Source organism: Lithobates pipiens, unplaced genomic scaffold (assembly GCF_037356315.1).
Source record: "Lithobates pipiens isolate NorthernLeopardFrog02 unplaced genomic scaffold, aLitPip1_a1.2 Scaffold_16, whole genome shotgun sequence".
Classification (NCBI taxonomy): Eukaryota; Metazoa; Chordata; class Amphibia; order Anura; family Ranidae; genus Lithobates; species Lithobates pipiens.
Genome location: NW_027507748.1, coordinates 538,279,345 through 538,299,040, shown reverse-complemented (window position 1 = coordinate 538,299,040; position 19,696 = coordinate 538,279,345). Strand labels below are relative to the sequence as shown.

The window sequence follows — 19,696 nt, the reverse complement described above, 5'->3', positions numbered from 1 at the left end:
AGAGAAGCGATGTACATAGATATTTTGTTCATCAGCTGTTGTAAATAGTCATTATTTTTATGATCTACCTGCATTACACATAATTAAATAAATAGCCCAGCCAAAATAAAAACAACTTTACATCAACCTATACAAGGTTTTTTTTGGGTCACTATACCCAGTGGGGAAATATCCTCACAATGCATGGCTGGATGTAAGGTGTTGGCCAGTCTAAAAATTGCCTTAATGTGATACTAGTGATACAAGTCTTTTTATTTTTTTTTTAAAAACATGTGCCGTGCAGGTGGTTTTGTACAGAGCAGCCCAGATCCACCTCTTCATAGGTCCATCTTCAGTGCTCCCGGCCCCTCCCTCCTGTTGAATGCCCCCACAGCAAGCAGCTTGCTATGGGGGCACCTGTTTCGATTCATACACGGCACCGCTGCCCAGTCCCTTTCTTCTCTCCTCATTGGCTTACTGACTTTGATTGACAGCAGCGGCATACTAGCACATAATGCATGGGGGGGTTCCAGGGAAGGCATGTAGTGGCCATACTCTTAAAGGGGTTGTAAACCTTCAAGGCACAACCTACAGTAATGCTGCATACACCCCCCCGCCCCCCAAGACCACGCCCAAGACCACGCCATTGGCTCCTGCTGCCATCAATTAAATCCAATGACCCGGGTGCCAGTGCAGAGTCATATATTCGACTTATATGGATGCCGAATGAATGACTCGGGAGCGCACCCGCAAAGTAAGCCCCCGGGAGACTGCTTCTCCCAGGGGGTTATCTAACGCGGGGAGGAGCCGCAAGAGCTGCCGTGGGACCCCAGAAGAGGATGTTCGGGGCCACTTTGTGCAAAACGAGCTGTACAGTGGAGGTAAGTATGACATGTTTGTTATTTAAAAAAATGAAAATAAACAAACATCATGAAGCTTTAGTGTCACTTTAATCTGATTAATCGATGCTTCACAGAATCGGATAACACGATTGGATTTATAAATTAGTCACACATAAAAAGTCACAAAAAGGTCATTGATCGATTTTAATCAAAAACGAATGTTGTAATCTTAATACATTTCTAGCTGTCTGAATGGAAAATCAGACTGTAGGAAATTGGATAAATCTGATTATTAAGTGTATGGCGCATCAAGCCCTCTTTTCAATATTCCAATTGGATGACAAGGCATTTGCATATAAATTTGTTCCATGTATGCACACCAGACATTTTCTAAGTTTTACATTAGTCAAAGGAAGGAAACTGACTCTGCAGTTTTCAAAATGAAAGCAGGAAATCAGTTAAGATCATTCAATATATCTTGTCAGATTAATTTGTTCAACAAATGACAATGACTATAACCCGCTTCATTATCTCTAAGATTCAAGATTAATTTAATGCTTCCTTTCGGATTCTTACTATTCAATTACCGTATTTAATCGGCGTATAACACACACTTTATTCCCCTTAAAATCAGGGGAAAAACGTGGGTGCATGTTATACGCCGATCCTGTCGATCTCCTCTGATTGTGAGCGAAGCCATCGCTGCAGAGATACACATAGCCAAGTGTACTCGGCTCTTCTCGGCTCTGCTCACAGTCAAGCCCAGTCCCGCCATTGGACCTGTGGTATGTCAATCATAGCGTGGGACTGTGCACGACTGTGAGCGGAGCCGAGAAGAGCCGAGTACACTCGGCTATATGTATCTTGGCTCCGCCCAGTCTCGGCCACGCTCGCTCCGCCCAGTCTCAGCGGTGCCAATTTTAAATTCAACCAAGGCTGCAATGGACACTGGGGGTAAGGCTGCACTGACAAGGCTGCAATGGATACTGGGGGCAAGGCTGCACTGACAAGGCTGCAACGGACACTGGGGCAAGGCTGCAACGGACACTGGGGCAAGGCTGCACTGACAAGGCTGCAACGGACACTGGGGCAAGGCTGCACTGACAAGGCTGCAATGGACACTGGGGCAAGGCTGCACTGACAAGGCTGCAAATAACACTGATAAGGCTGCATTGATGGGCATTTAAATGTAAGTTTTTTTTCCTTAAAATTCCCTCCTAAACTTGGGGTGCATGTTATACGCCCATGCGTTTTATACTCCGATAAATACGGTAATAGCTTTTGAGCCTGGAAATTGTTTTCATGTGTAAACACATGTCTATGGTATGGATAAAACATTTTGCTTCAAGTTATTGAAAACCTTTACGTGCACCAACTGAAGAAACTAGCCTCAGGTAATACACAGAGATGAAAGAAATCCTTATACGCAAGCGATACTTCTTAATAAGTCGCCATCTCTTCTCCATAGTTGTTTAAATGGGCAGAGATCTGGCATCACACACTGCACAGCTCACAGTGGACACCTGATAGCACTCAGACCTGAGTAGAGAGAATAGAGGCTGTCAATCACATGCTGTGCGCTAGAGCCACTGCACCCAAACATTGCTTAGAGTCTGCACAACCTGTCAGAAATGACTCAACCAAATAGCACAGGAATCAGGCAGCAGACAAGATCACGCTAAGCGAATGGGATTAAGGCAAGTACACACTATAGAAGGATAGGTTTTGTTCATTTTTCAACTACTTTCTCATAAAGAAAAGAAAAAAAAGCTCTTATAGAAATTCCATATTTTTAAAATGAATTAACAAAGTATTGGGGGGGGGGGGGGGGTGATAACTAAACATGTATCCTAGGAACACTAGCAAAGGCAAACTTTTCCAATATTTTCCTTACCTCCATAAGCAGCCATGACAACTCCCACAGCACAGGCCAGGAGACACGTATGAAAAATGTCATTATTCAACAGTTTGCTACAAAATAACGAAAATAAATTAGTTTTATATTTTAACAAAAGCAAATCATAAATCCCATTACGTTTGAACTTTAACCAAACTTTTTTCTTTTTGACAGAAACGGTTTAAAAATCTGTGCCAGTTTTTTGAGGCGTCTGCATTTCTGCATTCTCACTGGAAAGATACCCCCTTCACTTCCTATTCAATGACAGTGGTTACCCAAAACCAGTGAGGAAATCTCCCCTAGTTGCGCAAAGGAACAGAGAAGCCACTGACACTCTAGAACTGTATCTAAATCACAAAAAAAAAAAAAAAAAAAAAAAAAGGAGGGGGGGGGGGGATAGATTTTGAATTACCTCTAAATTCCTCATCATGGGAGTACAGTACGGGGCTACATTAATAGACCATGTGTTGCATAGGTGGTTACCCTCAGGTGCTTGGACACTACCAAAAAACCTTGCTAGGGCCACCCCTGGTGTACACTCCCAAAACTCAATCCTCTCCATGAGACCCTGTTTTTTAGGACGCAATAAGGAGTAACCACAGGAAGCAGAATGGAGGGTCCAGTGTCCTGTGCTGTACTCCAATGTAAGGAATTTACAGGTAAGAATACCGCACATAGTCCATGGATGAACTTGCCTTGCTAATGATTCCCATCTTGGAACAAATAAAAATCAAGTCTACCATCGGACTGACCCATTTTCATCATGCACATCCCAGATTATTCATAAACTAGTTATTCAAACTTCGGAAGGCAAATTGGTACTGTACAGAACAAGAAAAATTCAAAAGCCTGAAAGTTACCTTTCATAATTTCCCATAAACACCTGAATACTAGAAATCAAAGGAAGTGTGTGCCAGCATTGCTAGGTTCTTCTGCACTGCACTATATGGTTATTCTAACATTACCGGTACATGCATTTCTGCAATGGTGTTCTTAGTTTTGATGGAGTGCAATTACATTTACTTCATAGGGAAATTTTCTAAATCTTCAAAAATCAGTAAGGGGGGGGGGGGGGGTTACATTATCAGAAAGTGATTTGCTTTGAAAGAAAAAAAAAAAAAAAAAACACCACATAACTACATACTTTCCATAGCAGAGACTATATCTACAAGAAGTTTGATAGAAGGCAAGGAAGTAATGCTTGTCAAACAAAAACAAAGAAAAAAATCCCAGCTCAACTTACCAGCCAGCCCACAACAAACCAATTGTCATGTCTGACAGCTCAGGCTAAAAAAGTTGAAAACTGTTCCTGAATATATTACAGTTTAACATTGCCCTAATTATGGTCTTTAATTACCGTGTGCTGTTCTAAAATAAAGTATTGGGGGGGCGGGGGGGGCTTTAACCAGTCTTATTAAAAATATCTTCTTCCCCTGGTCTTCCTCCATCTTCTTCAGCATCTTTCTCCTCCAGGCTTTTTCTCTTTTTCTTTCCCATCTTCTTTTTCCGTGTTGCTCTTACTCTGCCCCCACTCCTGCTGATGACCCTCCTCCGATGCCGTGTACCGCTGATCTGTCCTTGCCGATGTCAAGCATGTCTTAGATAACGATGGAGGCATGGCCATCAGATGACGCTATCCGGAGGCCTTGCCCCTAGTGACGTCACAGACACATCATGCCTGGGCGGTGACTTTTGATGGTGTCATCTGATGGCCACGCCCCCGCTGTTATCCAAGACTTGCTAGACATCAGCGTGGATAGATCAGCGGGACACAGCATCGGAGGAGGGTCGGCGGTGGCAGAGGAAGAACACCTGACAAAAATGACAGGAGAAAGAAGAAGAGCGGAAGAAGAAGCGGGAGATGGAGAAGCCCAGAGGATAAAGATGCAGGAGAAGATGGAGGAAGAAGCAGGGAAGAAGATATTTTTAATAAAAACTTGTCAAAAACTCTACTGTATTTAACACAACACAATTTTTTTGGGGTGAAAGGGTAGGGGTACAATGTACCGATGCGCATTCACATGGGGTGGGGGGGCCTGGGAGGCCGGGATCTGGCAGTCCCCCATCTGAAGACCCAACAACAACCCTTGCCCGGTGGTCAGGTCACCCTTGCCATGGGGCCAGGTGTTTTGGGGTGGGGGGCAGAGCTCCCTATATTAAGGGTATGTGGCCTGGTATGGTTCAGTGTGCGGGGGGGGGGGGGGGGGGAGCACTCGCTCACCCCCCCCCCCTCCCCATCTTTCATGACCTGCATGCTCGGAAAAGGGTTTGGTATGGGTTTTTTTTTTGTAATTTTGGCATGGGGGGGGGGGGACCCCACACTGTTCTCACATTTTTTTTTTTTTTACATTCAGCTGGGAAGCCCACTAACAGCTGATGACTCATCTGTTAAGGACGCGGCAGCCGGTCCCCTCCTCAGCAACCAGCTATATACAGTGTAAAAAAAAAAAATGCAAACGCAAGTTGCATCAAAAACACAGCAAGCACAGCAAAAAGCATTGCAGAAACACTCAAAAGCAGCATGCATAGATGTGAATAGAGCCTTAGGCCCCTTTCACACTACCACAACTTTAAAATCGTGCAATTTCGCAACGCGGTTTTCGCCGCGATTTCATGGAATGCCTGTGTAACTCATCAAAGTCAGACCAAAGTAGAGCAAGGAGTACTAATATGAATGGTTTCATTGGACATCATGGGGAACGACTTGTCATGCAACAGTCCCAAAACGTAGGACAAGTCATACAAGTGTAAAAGGGGCCTCTGGAGGAGTGGGCTCCCTCCAGGAAAACCTGCCCTCAATCTATCCATTACTATGGATACTGTGCTTCTATTATAAAGGCTCTCAAAATTGATAGCGTTAGGACTTCAGATAATACTGAACTGTTAGACAAGACCATTTAGTTTGTTGCAGAGTGGCAAGTTAAGCTGGGAATTTTTCTTTGTTTGACACGCGTTGCCCTTCCATGTGCTCCTTGCTGTTAACGACAGTTATAGGTTGGGGCAGTTGTCATTTCTTTGTAAGGAAGTAATGCTTGCTTTCAAAGTGAAAGTTCACTAAATCACCTACAGAAAGCCTGTTTTGGCTTCAATAAATCATTAGAATTCAGCCTCATTTATGAGAACTCAACTGAAATTATACAAAGTGTCACAGTATGAAAGATGAAAACTTAATCTAATTAATATCAGAGCGGTACAATGTGGTGCACTGTACACACACACACTCACTATAACATGCATTGTATTTAGGTGGCCCAATTATTTGAAATACAACCATCACAATAAACCACACACCAAAAAAAAGAAAAAACTAGCACGATGCACCACACATTTACTAACATACTGCCTAACCACTTTCAGACCGGACCATTTTGCTGGCTTAAGACCAGACCGCTTTTTGCATCGCTTTAACTGACTATTCTGCAGTCATGCGACTTGGCTCCCAAACAAAACTGATGTCCTTTTTTTCCCCCAAATAGAGCTTTCTTTTGGTGGTATTTGATCACCTCTGCGGTTTTTATTTTTTGTGCTATAAATAAAAATAGAGTGACAATTTTGAAAAAAACGCATTATTTTTTACTATAATAAATATCCCCCAAAAATATATATAAAAAACATTTTTTCCCCCTTCGTTTAGACCGATACGTATTCTTCTACAAATTTTTGGTAAAAAAAAAAAAAAAAAAAAAAATCGCAATAAGCGATTATTGATTGGCTTGCGCAAAAGTTATAGCGTTTACAAAATATGGGATAGTTTTATGGCATTTTTATTAATATTTTTTTTTATAACTAGTAATGGTGGCGATCAGCGATTTTTATTGTGACTGCGACATTATGGCGGACACATCGGACATTTCTGACACATTTTTGGGACCATTGTCATTTATACAGCAATCAGTGCTATACAAATGCAGTGATTCCTGTGTAAATGACACTGGCAGTGAAGGGGTTAACCAGGGGGTGGCAGTGTAGGGGTTAAGTGTTCCTAGGGGCGTGTTACTAACTGTGGGGAGCTGGGCTCTGTGTTAGTGAACACTGATCTCTGCTCCAATCACATGGAGCAGAGATCAGCGTCACTTGTTGCTAGGCAGAACGGGAAGATGCTGTTTACAACGGTATCTCCCCGTTCAGCCGCCCCGTGAGACGATTGCGGGTATCCCCGTGGCGATAGAGTCCGCAGAACCCACGACTGGACTCACTGGGGTCGCGACCAGCACGCGAGCTCGCCGGCGGCAGTGCGCATGCGATGGCAGGGAGGCATATTAAAATGGACGTACCTGTATGCCAATATGCCTGCCGATACCATTCTGCCGACGTACATCTGCGTGCACCGGTCGGGAACTGGCTAAACTGTGGTAGTGGATGTCGATATTTTTAAACCATGGTATTTAGGAATAGTGTTTTCACATGCTCCTTTTCTTTCATTGCCCCCTGCTCAGATATGGACGGTCCCAGAATATAATGATTTGTACTACATTTTTATCATCCTCAGTCTCTGCCTTCATATTGCTTCAGATTTTGCTACTGTGCTATTTTTTCCACACCAAAACAAGAGAAAATCAATCATACAGAAAACATGTCGAGGGATACATTTTTCCGATTGTTTTTAAGCAGTTCTAAAAAAAATAAAGAATAAAATAATATGAACTGTATGCGTAACACTCTGGTTGTAGGGAGTTAAATGGTGGGCTTTGTTAAAGTGATTGTAAAGTCTCATTTGTTTTAAATTAAAAACATTTTATACGTACCTGCTCTGTGCAGTCGTTTTGCACAGGGCAGCCCAGAGCCTCCTGTTATCGGGTCCCACTTCTGCACTCCTGGCCACTCCCTCCTTGCTTTGGGGGCACCCGAGCCAAGCCACAGCTCCCAATGTCCATATAGACATGGAGCAATGGCCCGGCCCCATTTCTCTCCTCATCGGCTTACTGACTTTGATGAACAGCAGCGGGAGTCAAAGGTGCTGCGCTGCTGTCTCAACCAATGAGGAGGGGAATCCCAGACAGCCGAGTCTCTCTGAAACATCGCTGGATCTAGATCAGGGGTCTCAAACTGGCAGCCCTCCAGCTGTTGTGAAACTACAACTCCAATGAGGCCTTGCAAGGTTGTCAGTTACATGCACGACTCATAGAACGCATTAAGATTAAAAAAAAAAAAACCCTTCTGCCTTTACAACCACTTTAAAACATGTAATAAAAATGTGAACAAAAAGTAGCCTTGACCTGTAGTGTGCCCCCTACATTACCCCCATACTGTTACACAATGAAAAGTAGAAAATTACGATCAAGAGTAAAAAAAAAGCATGGAGTACAGTGTTGACAGACCTGGGGCAGGAAGCAGACGACTATAAAGAGTGTCCAAAGTCCCTCATGATTTTTTACAACAATTTCCTTTCAGTCTACAAATAGATTACAATAAGCTAAAAAACAAACCTGAAGTTGTGTATAGACAAGCGTTCTTCTTCCTGAAAGGTAAAGACAAAAGAAAGTTGAAATTGAATTTTTTCTTTTGTAATAGATACTGATAAACACCAAAATGGTTTTAAAGAGCCACATTTGTGCAAAACATTCCCCTCGGAGTGATCAATGTACATTGCAAAAATTTTAACAAGCTTTGTTGCAGATTCCTACGTTTTGTTATTATAAAGAAATAGCTGTTGATTGTCTTTGTTCATGTGCAAAATCAATGTGCATGGGGGCCATTTCATCATTTTCAAATAGCTGCTGCACTTGCAGGGCTTTAATGAGGAAAATTGGCAAGGTCTGCATTCCTTTTGATGCAATTTCCCTTTTTGAGCATCTCACAAAAATTACATTGTTGAAGAAGGATCCACAAATGTGACTTATCTTAGTGCAGACAGAAAACAGTAAGTTAATCACACAAGCAGGTAATAACATCTGTGTACAGAAAGCCTCCAGGTAGAAATATTGCATTTTACAGAAAATTACAGTACTGTAGATTGAAAAGAAAAGGTAATTTTTAGCCACTTGCTTACTGGGCACTTAAACCCCCTTCCTGCCAAAAAACAATTTTCAGCTTTCAGCCAGTGTTCATTTTGTTGACTAAAAGAACGTAAACATTTTAGTCGACGAAATGAATACTATTTTAGCCGACTAAAACAAATACAATTAAGATGACTAAAATACGACTAAAGCTAAAATGGCATTTTAGTCAAAAGACCAAAATGGGACTAAAACTAAAATGCAATTTTAGTCAAAAGACTAAGACCAAAACTAAATTGAAATTTGACTTAGAAATTAACACTGGTCTGTAGTGAATGTTAATACCTCAATGCCATAAATAATAACATGAGATTTTTCACTCCAGCAGTATATAATGAGTTTGAAAATATTAGAGAAATTTTCATTAATGCATTAAAATGAATTACACCCATTAGATTTTAAGACAACTAAAATTAGTTTTAGTCTATTAAAATGTACAGGAGATTTTAGTCAACTAAAACATAGGACCTTTTAGTCGACTAAAATGTCCTGGAGATTTAGTCGAGTAAATACAACTAAAACAATTGCAGAAGACTAAAATGGGACTAAAACTAAAATGCCATTTTAGTCCTACGCCCTAAGACTAAAACTGCATCGAAATTTTCTGCCAAAATTAACACCGCTTTCAGCACTGTCACACTTTGAATGACAATTGCACAGTCATGCAACACTGTACTCAAATAGAGCTTTCTTTTGGTCGTATTTAATCATTGCTGGGTTTTTTATTTAAAAAAAAAAATGAAAATTTTGAAGAAAAAACAAAAACCGTATTATATTTTGTTATAAAAATTTTGCAAACAGGTAATTTTTCTCCTTCATTGATGTACGCTGATGAGGCTGCACTGATAAGACGGCAGCAATGAGAACTGGTGACACTGATAGGCAGCACTGCTAGGTGGCACCACTGGTAGGCATTGATAGGTGGCACTGATATGCACTGGCAGGCACAGATGAGGTGGCTGTGGCTCTTCCTCTATGGGACAGATGTCCCTTTCACAGAAGCCAGTAATCGGCTTTTTTTTTCTCATCACGCCATCAAAAAAATAAATTAAAAAAATACTGATCTTCTATTTACATCGCATGATCAGCTGTTATTGGCCGCCGGCTGATCATGTTGTATGGCCCAGGATCTGCCCCTCACTCCGATCTGTGACCAGCCGAGTCTCACAGACACTGATCAGAGAACAAAGGGAGCTCATGCACAGGACGACGTCATATGACGACGTCCCAGTAACGAAGGGCTACTCTGTAGCCACCATTCCACTATAGCGTGGACGCGAGGAGGTTAAGAACTTTAAATTACCAAGTTAATTGTGTATGTATGTATACACATACCGTATATACTCGAGTATAGGCCGACCCGAATATAAGCCGAGGCCCCCAATTTACCCCCAAAAAAACTGGCAAACTTATTGACTCGTGTATAAGCCGAGGGTGAGACATGCCTGTCCATCCCTGTGTGTGTGTCCGTCCATCCCTGTGTGTCCGTCCATCCCTGTGTGTCCGTCCATCCCTGTGTGTCCGTCCATCCCTGTGTGTGTGTGTGTCCATCCATCCATCCATCCCTGTGTGTGTGTGTCTCCATCCATCCATCCATCCATCCCTGTGTGTGTCTCCATCCATCCATCCATCCCTGTGTGTGTGTGTCTCCATCCATCCATCCATCCATCCCTGTGTGTGTCTCCATCCATGTGTGTGTGTGTGTGTGTGTGTGTGTGTGTGTGTGTGTGTGTGTGTGTGTGTGTGTGTCCAGCCTACCTTTGTCCCGAGCCTCCGTCCCGTGCCTTGCCTCCTTGCCTCCGTCCCGTGCCGTGCCTTGCCTCCTTGCATCCGTCCCGTGTCGTGCCTTGCCCCCGTACCGTCCCGTCCGGTGCCGTGCCGTCCCGTGCCCTCTTCGTCGGCGGCCATTGTAAAGTTCAAAAGCTGCGCCGCCGCCTTCGCCTGTGATAGGCGGAACACTGAATTTCCCAGCAGCCTGTGTTCCGCCTATCACAGACGTCGTATCATCCTCGTCCGTAGTACGAGGATGATACGATGTCCGTGATAGGCGGAACACAGGCTGCTGGGAAATTCAGTGTTCCGCCTATCACAGGCGAAGGCGGAGCCGGAGGCGCGGCTTTTGAATAGAATGGCCGCTGTCTGTCTGCTCGACACGCTGATCGAGCGGGCAGACAGCGATGACTCGAGTATAAGCCGAGGGGGGCACTTTCAGCCTCAAAAAAGAGGCTGAAAATCTCGGCTTATACTCGAGTATATACGGTATATGTTTTCAGGGTCTTCCAACGGAATTCCGCTCAAGCTGTCTTGCCTACACATGGTCACACCAAATTCTGGCGACATACAACGCGTACGACGGGACTAGAAAACGGAAGTTCAATAGCCAGTAGCCAATAGCTTCCGTCTCGTAGTTGAATCTGAGCATGTGTGATTTTTGGCGTGTCGGAATTGCATACACACGATCGGAATTTCTGATAGAAAGTTTTTCCGTCTTGAAAATAGAAAACATGCTATCAATTTTTGGCTGGCGGGAATTCGGACAGCTAAATTCCGATGGAGCATACACAGTCGCATTTTCCAATGAAAAGATCTCATCTGTCTTTTTCTGGCTGGAATTCCGATCGTGTGTATGCGGCATTACTTGGGATTTTATATGATAGACCAACACATGCTAGCATGTAATTGTGAAGTGGAAGGAAAATTATAAATGGTTGTTTTTTTTTTTTTTACAAATAAATATCTGAAAACTGTGGCATGCATTTGTATTCAGCCCCCCTGAGTCAATACTTTGTAGAGCCACCTTTCACTGCAATTACAGCTGTAAGCCTTTTTGGGGACGTCTACCAGCTTTGTACATCTACAGAACAACATTTTTTCCCATTTTTCTTTACAAAATAGCTCAAGCTCTGTCAGATTGGATGGAGAGCATCTGTGAACAGCAATTTTCAAGTCTTACCACAGAATCTCAAATTGGACTTAGGTCAGGACTTTGACTGGGCAATTCTAACACATGAATATGCTTTGATCTAAACAATTTCATTGTAGCTCTGGCTGTATGGTTTAGGGTCATTGCCCTGCTGAAAGATGAACCTCCGCCCCAGTGTCAAATCTTTTGCAGACTAATGCCCTGTACACTGTCTGACTTTCCGATGGAAAATGTGTGATCGGATCTTGTTGTCGGAAAATCCGATCATGTGTGGGCTCCATCTGACTTTTTCCATCAGAATTTCTGACAAGCAAAGTTTGAGAGCAGGATCTAAAATTTTCTGACAACAAAATCCAATAGTTTAAATTCAGATAGTGTGTAGACAATTCCGACGGACAAAGTGCCACGCATGCTCAGAATAAAATTACAAGACAAAAGCTATTGGCTACTGCCCTCTTTATAGTCCTGTTGTACATGTTGTACATCACGGCTTTCTGAACAATCAGATTTTCCAAAAACTTTGTGCGACCGTGTGTATGCAAGACAAGTTTGGACCAAAATCCATCATAAAAAAATCCAATGGACTTTGTCGTCGGAACGTCCGACCGTGTGTACAGGGTACGACAGGTTTTCTTCCAAGAATGCCCTGTATTTGGCTCCAGCCATCATCCCATCAACTCTGACCAGCTTTCCTGTCCCAGCTGAAGAAACGCTGTGTTCAGGGTGATGTGTAGTGTTAGCTTTCCAACACACACAGCGTTTTGCTTTTAGGCCAAAAAGTTCAATTTTGGTCTTATTTGACCAGGGCACCTTCTTCCATGTGTGTGCTGTGTCCATCACGTGGCTTCTCACAAGCTGAAAATGGGACTTCTTATGGCTTTCTTTCAACAATGGCTTTCTTCTTGCCACTCTTCCATAAAGGCCAGATTCGTGGAATGCACGACTAATAGTTGTCCGTGGACAGAGTCTCCAATCTGAGCTGTGGATCTCTGTAGCTCCTCCAGTTACAATGGCTGCTTCTCTGATCAATGCTCTCCTTGCCCAGCCAGTCAGTTTAGGTGGATGGCCAGGTCTTGGTAGGTTTGCAGTTGTGCCATATTCTTTCCATTTTCAGGTGGATTGAACAGATATCAGAGAAGTTCAAAGATATTTTCTTATTACCTAACCCCGCTTTAAACTTCTGGTGTGTTCCCTGGTCTTCATGATGCGGTTTGTTCACTAAAGGTTCACTAACAAACCTCTGACAGCGTCACAGAACAGCTGTATTTACACAGACTAAATTACACACAGGTGGACTCTATTTACTAATTAGGTGACTTCTGAAGGAAATTGGTTCCACTCGATTTTAGTTAGAGCTGGTTCACACAGGGGCAACACGACTTTCAACACGACTTTTGGAGGCAACTTGGACACGACTCCAACACGACTTGGGGCGACTTACAACATGACTTTAAGTCGCCCCAGGCCAGGCGACTTTTGCCGTGGCCAGAGAATGAGCTCTCAAGGGGGAACTCCACGCCAAATAAAAATAAGGAGCATACCAGGCCCTTAGGTCTGGTATGGATATTAAGGGGAACCCCCTACACCGAAAAAATGGCCTGGGGGTCCCCCCCAGATCGATACCAGACCCTTATCCGAGCACGCTACCCGGCCGGCCAGGAAAGGGGGTGAGGACGAGCGAGCCCCCCCCCCCCCCCCCGAGCCGTACCAGGCCCGGTCTTCTGTCACCGCTGCCTTTTGTTCTCATCTTCTGGAGATGTTGCCTCGTCGCTGTCTCCGGTCACAATGACAGGACACGTGGCGACTTATATTAGGGACATCACCGGATGATGTCTCCACCCATTATGGGGTCACAGTCCCAGCATCCTCTGAAGACAGCGGCAGCGGCGACAGAAGACCGCTTGTAAAAGAGCTAGAAGAAGGAGCGGTGGCCCGGCAAGAAGAACCGAAGAGGGGGACAAGACCCCCGAAGTCGGAAGAAGAGGGTGGCGGCGAAGAAGAAAGCTGGGCTCCTCCGCTAGTAAAAGAGCTAGCAAAAGAGCAGAAGATAGCGGAGGAGTCCGGCGAGAAGACGCCCGAAGGCGGAAGAAGACCCCCGGAGCTGTGCAATAAACTATTTTAACCCTTGTCTGTTATGGTTTTTTTTGTACATTTTTTTCACAGGTGAATGGGTAGAGGTACATTGTACCCCATACTCATTCACATAGGGTGGGGGGCCGGGATCCGGGGGCCCCCTTATTAAAGGGGGCTCACGGATTTCGATAAGCCCCCCGGCCGCAGACCCCGACAACCAACGGCCAGGGTTGTCGGGAAGAGGCCCTTGTCCTCATCAACATGGGGACAAGGTGCTTTCCCCCCCATGTTGAGGGCACGCGGCCTGGTACGGCTCAGGAGGGGGCGCTCGCTCGTCCCCACCCCCTTTCCTTGCCGGCCACGTAGCGTGCTAGGATAAGGGTCTGGTTTGGATCTGAGGGGGACCCCCACACCGTTTTTTTCAGCGTAGGGGGTTCCCCTTAAAATCCCTACCAGACCCAAGGGCCTGGTATGCTCTCGGAGGGGAAACCCATGCCAAAGTTTTTTAGGATTGTGTGTATGATTTTATATATATATACATATACATACATACATATACACACACACACACACACACACACACACACACACACACACACACAGCGGGTTAAAGTGAAATTTTCACTTCGGTAACAACCCACGCAATCCATATATATACAGATAAACCAAAACACATAAGTTTAGAAATTAAAGTTATGTGTAATAAAATGGAATGCCAGGGAAAAAAAAAATAAAGTATTGCACACGCTAACTGAAATTTATTTAATACTTTCTACAAAATCTTTTGTTGGCAATGACAGCTTCAAGATGCCTCCTGTATGTAGAAACTAGTTGCATGCATTGCTCAGGTGTGCTTTTGGCCCATTCTTACACAGACTTCAAATCTTGAAGGTTCTGTGGGCCTCTAATATGAACTCTGATCTTTAGTGCTTTCCATAGATTATCTATTGGACTCAAGTCAGATGATTGGCTGTGCAAATTCTAGCAGCTTTATTTTCTTTGAACACAATTGGGAGTTTCCTTGGGTTTGTGATCACTGTGTTGCTGACAATGTTCACCCCCTTGTTTCATCTTCAACATCCTGGTAGATGGCAGCAGATTTTTTTTACCATGAATGTCTTAGTACATTTTTCCATTCATCACTCCTTCAAATATATATGATATGGATATTTGCCAGTACCGTATGCTGAAAAACAGTCCCACACCATAATGTTTTCACCTCCAAACTTCACTGTTGGTATGGGGGTGTTTTGGGGTGATGTGCAGTGCCATTTGACCTCCAAACATGATGTGTATTATGGTATCCAAAGAGTTCAATTTTGGTCTCATCTGACCAGACTATACTCTTATTTCACAGGCTTGTCTAAATGTTGTGCAGTGAATGAAAGGACAGGTTCCCCTTGGGGTTTTCAGGCAGCGACAAGAAGCAGAAATAAATTTGTAAAAATATATTTTATTAGTTCAAGGGCTTATTCGCGGTCATAAATTTAAAATACGGACTCTGGTATATGTTATTACAGCCTATCGATGGATAAAAGATATATGCAACATTTGGTACAAAGATAGTTACAGGAACAATTTACAAATACATCAATATTTCAAAAGCTAAAAATAACACCCATGCTACCCCAATGCATTTCGACCTTCAGGGAGTCAGGGTCTTCTTCAGGGGGGGACAGAACCCAAGCAGAAGGGGTGATTATATCGTATATTCTGCGAATAGTCAAAAGAAAAAAAAGACTTTCAATAGAAAAGTTTTTGCCTAAAAATTAGCTAGTTATTATACCTTATTTCAGTAATATTTACCAGTTCCACCAGACCGTTACTGTTCAACCAGAGACTTATTAAAATCTGAAAAAGAAATTGGTGTCTTCTCTCAAAGGGTCATCCTGGTACCGCTGCCCTGCTGTTCTAACCCACTTCATCCACCCACCAAACTGGGGGAAAGAAGGGGGGGGGGGAGAGGAACATGACTTTGCAGGGGCATCGATCGCTGACTTGCAAGAATTGACAGTATCTGGAGTTTATCCAGGGGAACCAGAGGAACAGAAGAGGAGGTTCTTGGCACACCCTAGGTGGCCACACCTAAAAATAATGAAATATAATAAAATATAAAAAAATAAGTGTTCCATGTAAAGATATTCTAAGTGAATATATAAATGTTGCGTTACAATATTATACTATTATATAAGTGCATATATAAGAAATAGAAAGTGGAAGAAAAGTAATGCTTAGTTGCCCAAATAATATACGTTTATACAAAAGCAATTTGGTAAAAAAGTGCGGAGTCACCAGTATGATGATTATTGTAAATAAGTAACACGTAGTGCGAGCAAATCAAATTGTGTAGGTAGTGGATGAAAAAAATTAAAAAGACTGAAAAAACTGACATAGGAGTGTGCTTAAACCACTGACCCCATCTGCATATGGTGATGTGACTGTGATAGTAATAGTGATGGAAAGTGCAGTGAAAACTTAGAAGATATTAGTAGCATTAATGATTGATAATATAGTACCTGTATACTCTATCTGCTGCACTTGTTTTGTAGCCTGCAGATGATTAAGTTAACCCCTTATGGCAAGTTAAAAAAAAAAAAAAAAGAGAGAGCCCCCAGTATCGCAGCAGCCCTACAACTAAATATAAAGTAATATAGTTACTCAGCAAAACAAGTGCAGCAGAGTATACAGGTACTATATTATCAATCATTAATGCTACTAATATCTTCTAAGTTTTCACTGCACTTTCCATCACTATAAAGCCTCATACACACGATAGGACTTTGTACAAACTTTCCCTTGGATTTTTGTACAAAGGGCGTCGGCCCTGAACTTGTATTGCATACACACAGCAGGACTTTTTCAGCCAACTTTCACCAAATCACGTGTTTTTTCTGCTCTTTACCGCCACCTTTGGTCAACTTCTGTATTGTTGTCTGATCTTTTGCATTGGTTCTGAGCATGCCCGTTTGTACTTTGTACAAAACTCCTATGGTTTTCTGTACACACGATCAGACTTTGCTCCATCGGACTTTTGTTGCCAGAAAGTTTGTCCGTTCGCACAGCCAACAAAAGTCTGATGAAAACCAAAAAAGTTTGTCCGATGGAGCATAAACACGGTCGGATGTTGCTCCAAACCAGCTAATTTGCATGTTTGTTGTCAAAAAGTCTGATCGTGTGTATGGGCCTTTACTATCACAGTCACATCACCATATGCAGATGGGGTCAGTGGTTTAAGCACACTCCTATGTCAGTTTTTTTAATTTTTTTCATCCACTACCTACACAATTTGATTTGCTCGCACTACGTGTTACTTATTTACGAATAATAGTAACACCACTTCACAATAATGATAATAATCATACTGGTGACTCCACACTTTATTTACCAAATTGCTTTTGTATAAACATTTATTATTTGGGCAACTAAGCATTACTTTTCTTCCACTTTCTATTTCTTATTTATATATGCACTTATATAATAGTATAATATTGTAACACAACATTTATATATTCACTTAGAATATCTTTACGTGGAACACTTATTTTTTATATTTTATTATATTTCATTATTTTTAGGTGTGGCCACCTAGGGTGTGCCAAGAACCTCCTTCTGTTCCTCTGGTTCCCCTGGATAAACTCCAGATACTGCCAATTCTTGCAAGTCAGCGATCGATGCCCCCGCAAAGCCATGTTCCTCTTCCCCCCCCCCCCTTCTTTCCCCCAGTTTGGTGGGTGGATGAAGTGGGTTAGAACAGCAGGGCAGCGGTACCAGCATGACCCTTTGAGAGAAGGCACCAATTTCTTTTTCAGATTTTAATAAAAGTCTCTGGGGGGGGGGCGTGTCCAGATGTGAGAATAAGCGGACGTGTCTAAGAGGAGCTCCGGGAATCCTAAACTCTATCCTGTGCCATCCGTGCATCTAAGTGCCCACACAGTCCAGCCACCTTGCCTACTACCTCTCTACTGTCCCCTGCTGAGCTCTGCCTGTGTCCCAGGTCGGCATCTCGCAGCGGTGAATCGGTACAATTGACATTGCTGTACTCCCAGCTGCCATCTTGCTACTCCCTGCCGGACCGGGCTGTGCTGATCTCCCGCCTGCCGTGCGGTAAGAGCTCATCCTCTCTTCCAGGACCTGTCTGGACTCTCCCTCCTGCCCCTCAGTTTACTTGCTGCAACTGTCTTACAGGGCCTCTGGGGGAGCCCGCGGCGGTCGCGGCCTAGTGGGGCCTGCCGGACGCTGCTGTTTCCTTGGCGGCCGCCCTGTGGAAGACGCCCCATCCGGCCGAAAAACAGTCCCCCGCCTTCCGAGCAGCCTCTCCGCCCTCCCGGTTTGGGGCACTCGGGACGGCAGCGGCCTAGTGGTGCCTGCCTGACACCGGTCTTTCCTGGGGCACTGCCCCGCGGAGGTGCGCCGTGGACGGGCGGAGGCCGCACATCCTTCTGCCCCCCCCCCACCTGCTATATCCCGCACTTGCTTTCCAGGGGGTGGGTTGTTTGGAGGCTGCGCGAGTCCCCCTCCTCTCTGCCAGGATTTCCCTCCTTTGGAGCTTTCAGACCACACTACCTGACAGTCTGAAGATCTCTGCAGCCCTCCAGCCTGCATAGACTGTGCTCACCTGGGCCCATAGCGCATTGAGCATTTGGGCCGCCCTGTGGTCTCCTGGCAGTGGCTCTGGGCACGTGCTGCTCCTCGGCTGGGGCCCCCCCATTAGACCCCCACCAAATGTCCCCCTCATCCAAAAAAGGAAAAAAGGACGCCAAATCCTCCGGACGGGGTCATCGCCCCTGCAGCCACAGCTCTCCCCGGCACAGCCAGACCCTGCACTGATTGGTCGACTACAGGCCCTACTCGCAGAGATGGAGATGGGTCCTGGGGAGGCTTCGGCGGCGGGGGGGGGGGGTCGGCCCCGCCGTCACAGGACAGCACCGCCATGATCCTCGCTGCAATCGAGCAGAGCAAGACCTCGCTCCTCGTGCGCATCGATCACCTTGCCGAGGAGTGTAATCTTATCAGGAATGATCTTGACAAGATAAGAGGGAGAATGACTGAAACTGAGAACAGAATATCCGCTACTGAAGATCTTACTACCTCCCATGCCTCCTCCATTGCTGAGCTACAACGCACGGTACAGTCCCTTGTCGCTAAGTCAGATGATGCAGAGAACCGCCTCCGGCGCAACAATGTCAGAGTCCTAGGTCTGCCCGAGGAAGGGGATCACCCGGCGGAATTCGCGGAGGAGTTCTTTAAAAATCTCCTGGGTCTTACAAATGTCCCTCCTACCTATGTGGTTGAACGAGCTCATCGGGTGCCCACCGGACGCGCGGTCCCAGGAAGACCCCCCAGGCCTTTCCTGGTCCGATTCCTTAATTATCGTGACAGGGACAGGATTCTCTCCGAGGCCCGCAAGCACTCCACTCTTCATTATGGCAACACCTCCGTTCTCCTTTTTCCCGACTTTTCAGCCGATTTGCAACGAAAGAGGAAGACCTTCAACGAAGTCCGTAAAAAAACTCCGGGATAAGAATATAAAATATGGTATGCTCTACCCTAGCCGCCTGCGAGTCCAACATGATGGAACAACCCAATTTTTTGACAACCAAACTGATGCCGATGACTGGCTGACCACCCTGCGATGAAGATCCATTTCAATACTTTATATTAGATGCACGACTTTCCCTCATCCTTGCCTCTTGTATCCTACTGAACCCTTCCTGTGAGTACCGAAGCTACCTCAATAGTACTTTGTAGAGTGATCCGCTTTGAATCCCCACGGTCCAGCTGGTTCGTGTGAAACGAGAAACTTGGTGCTCTCCATCCACAGCGAAGATTAAGCACCTGGCCCTTTTTGCCGGGTGGGGATACAGGCCCCCCCATTCCGTTTTTTTTTTCTCTCTCTCCCTACTGTTTAGGGCAATGCGAGCTGGGAACATTTCCGATGAACTAGGCGTAACTTGGAGTGGTACTACCTTGTGCCAGCTTGCCCCTA

General features: G+C 44.5%; 1 protein-coding gene across 2 annotated transcripts in view; it reads right to left on the bottom strand.

Annotated features, from left to right (window-relative positions):
* The window catches only part of RB1 (RB transcriptional corepressor 1), a 307,484-nt gene that overhangs the window by 179,560 nt on the left and 108,228 nt on the right, over positions 1-19,696 (bottom strand). For both annotated transcript variants that reach the window (XM_077483264.1, XM_077483265.1), the window contains exons 15-16: positions 8,145-8,176; positions 2,716-2,792 (exon numbers count right to left, since the gene is read on the bottom strand). In XM_077483264.1, the coding sequence (XP_077339390.1) occupies positions 2,716-2,792; positions 8,145-8,176 (109 nt within the window). The remainder of the gene's footprint in view (positions 1-2,715; positions 2,793-8,144; positions 8,177-19,696) is intronic.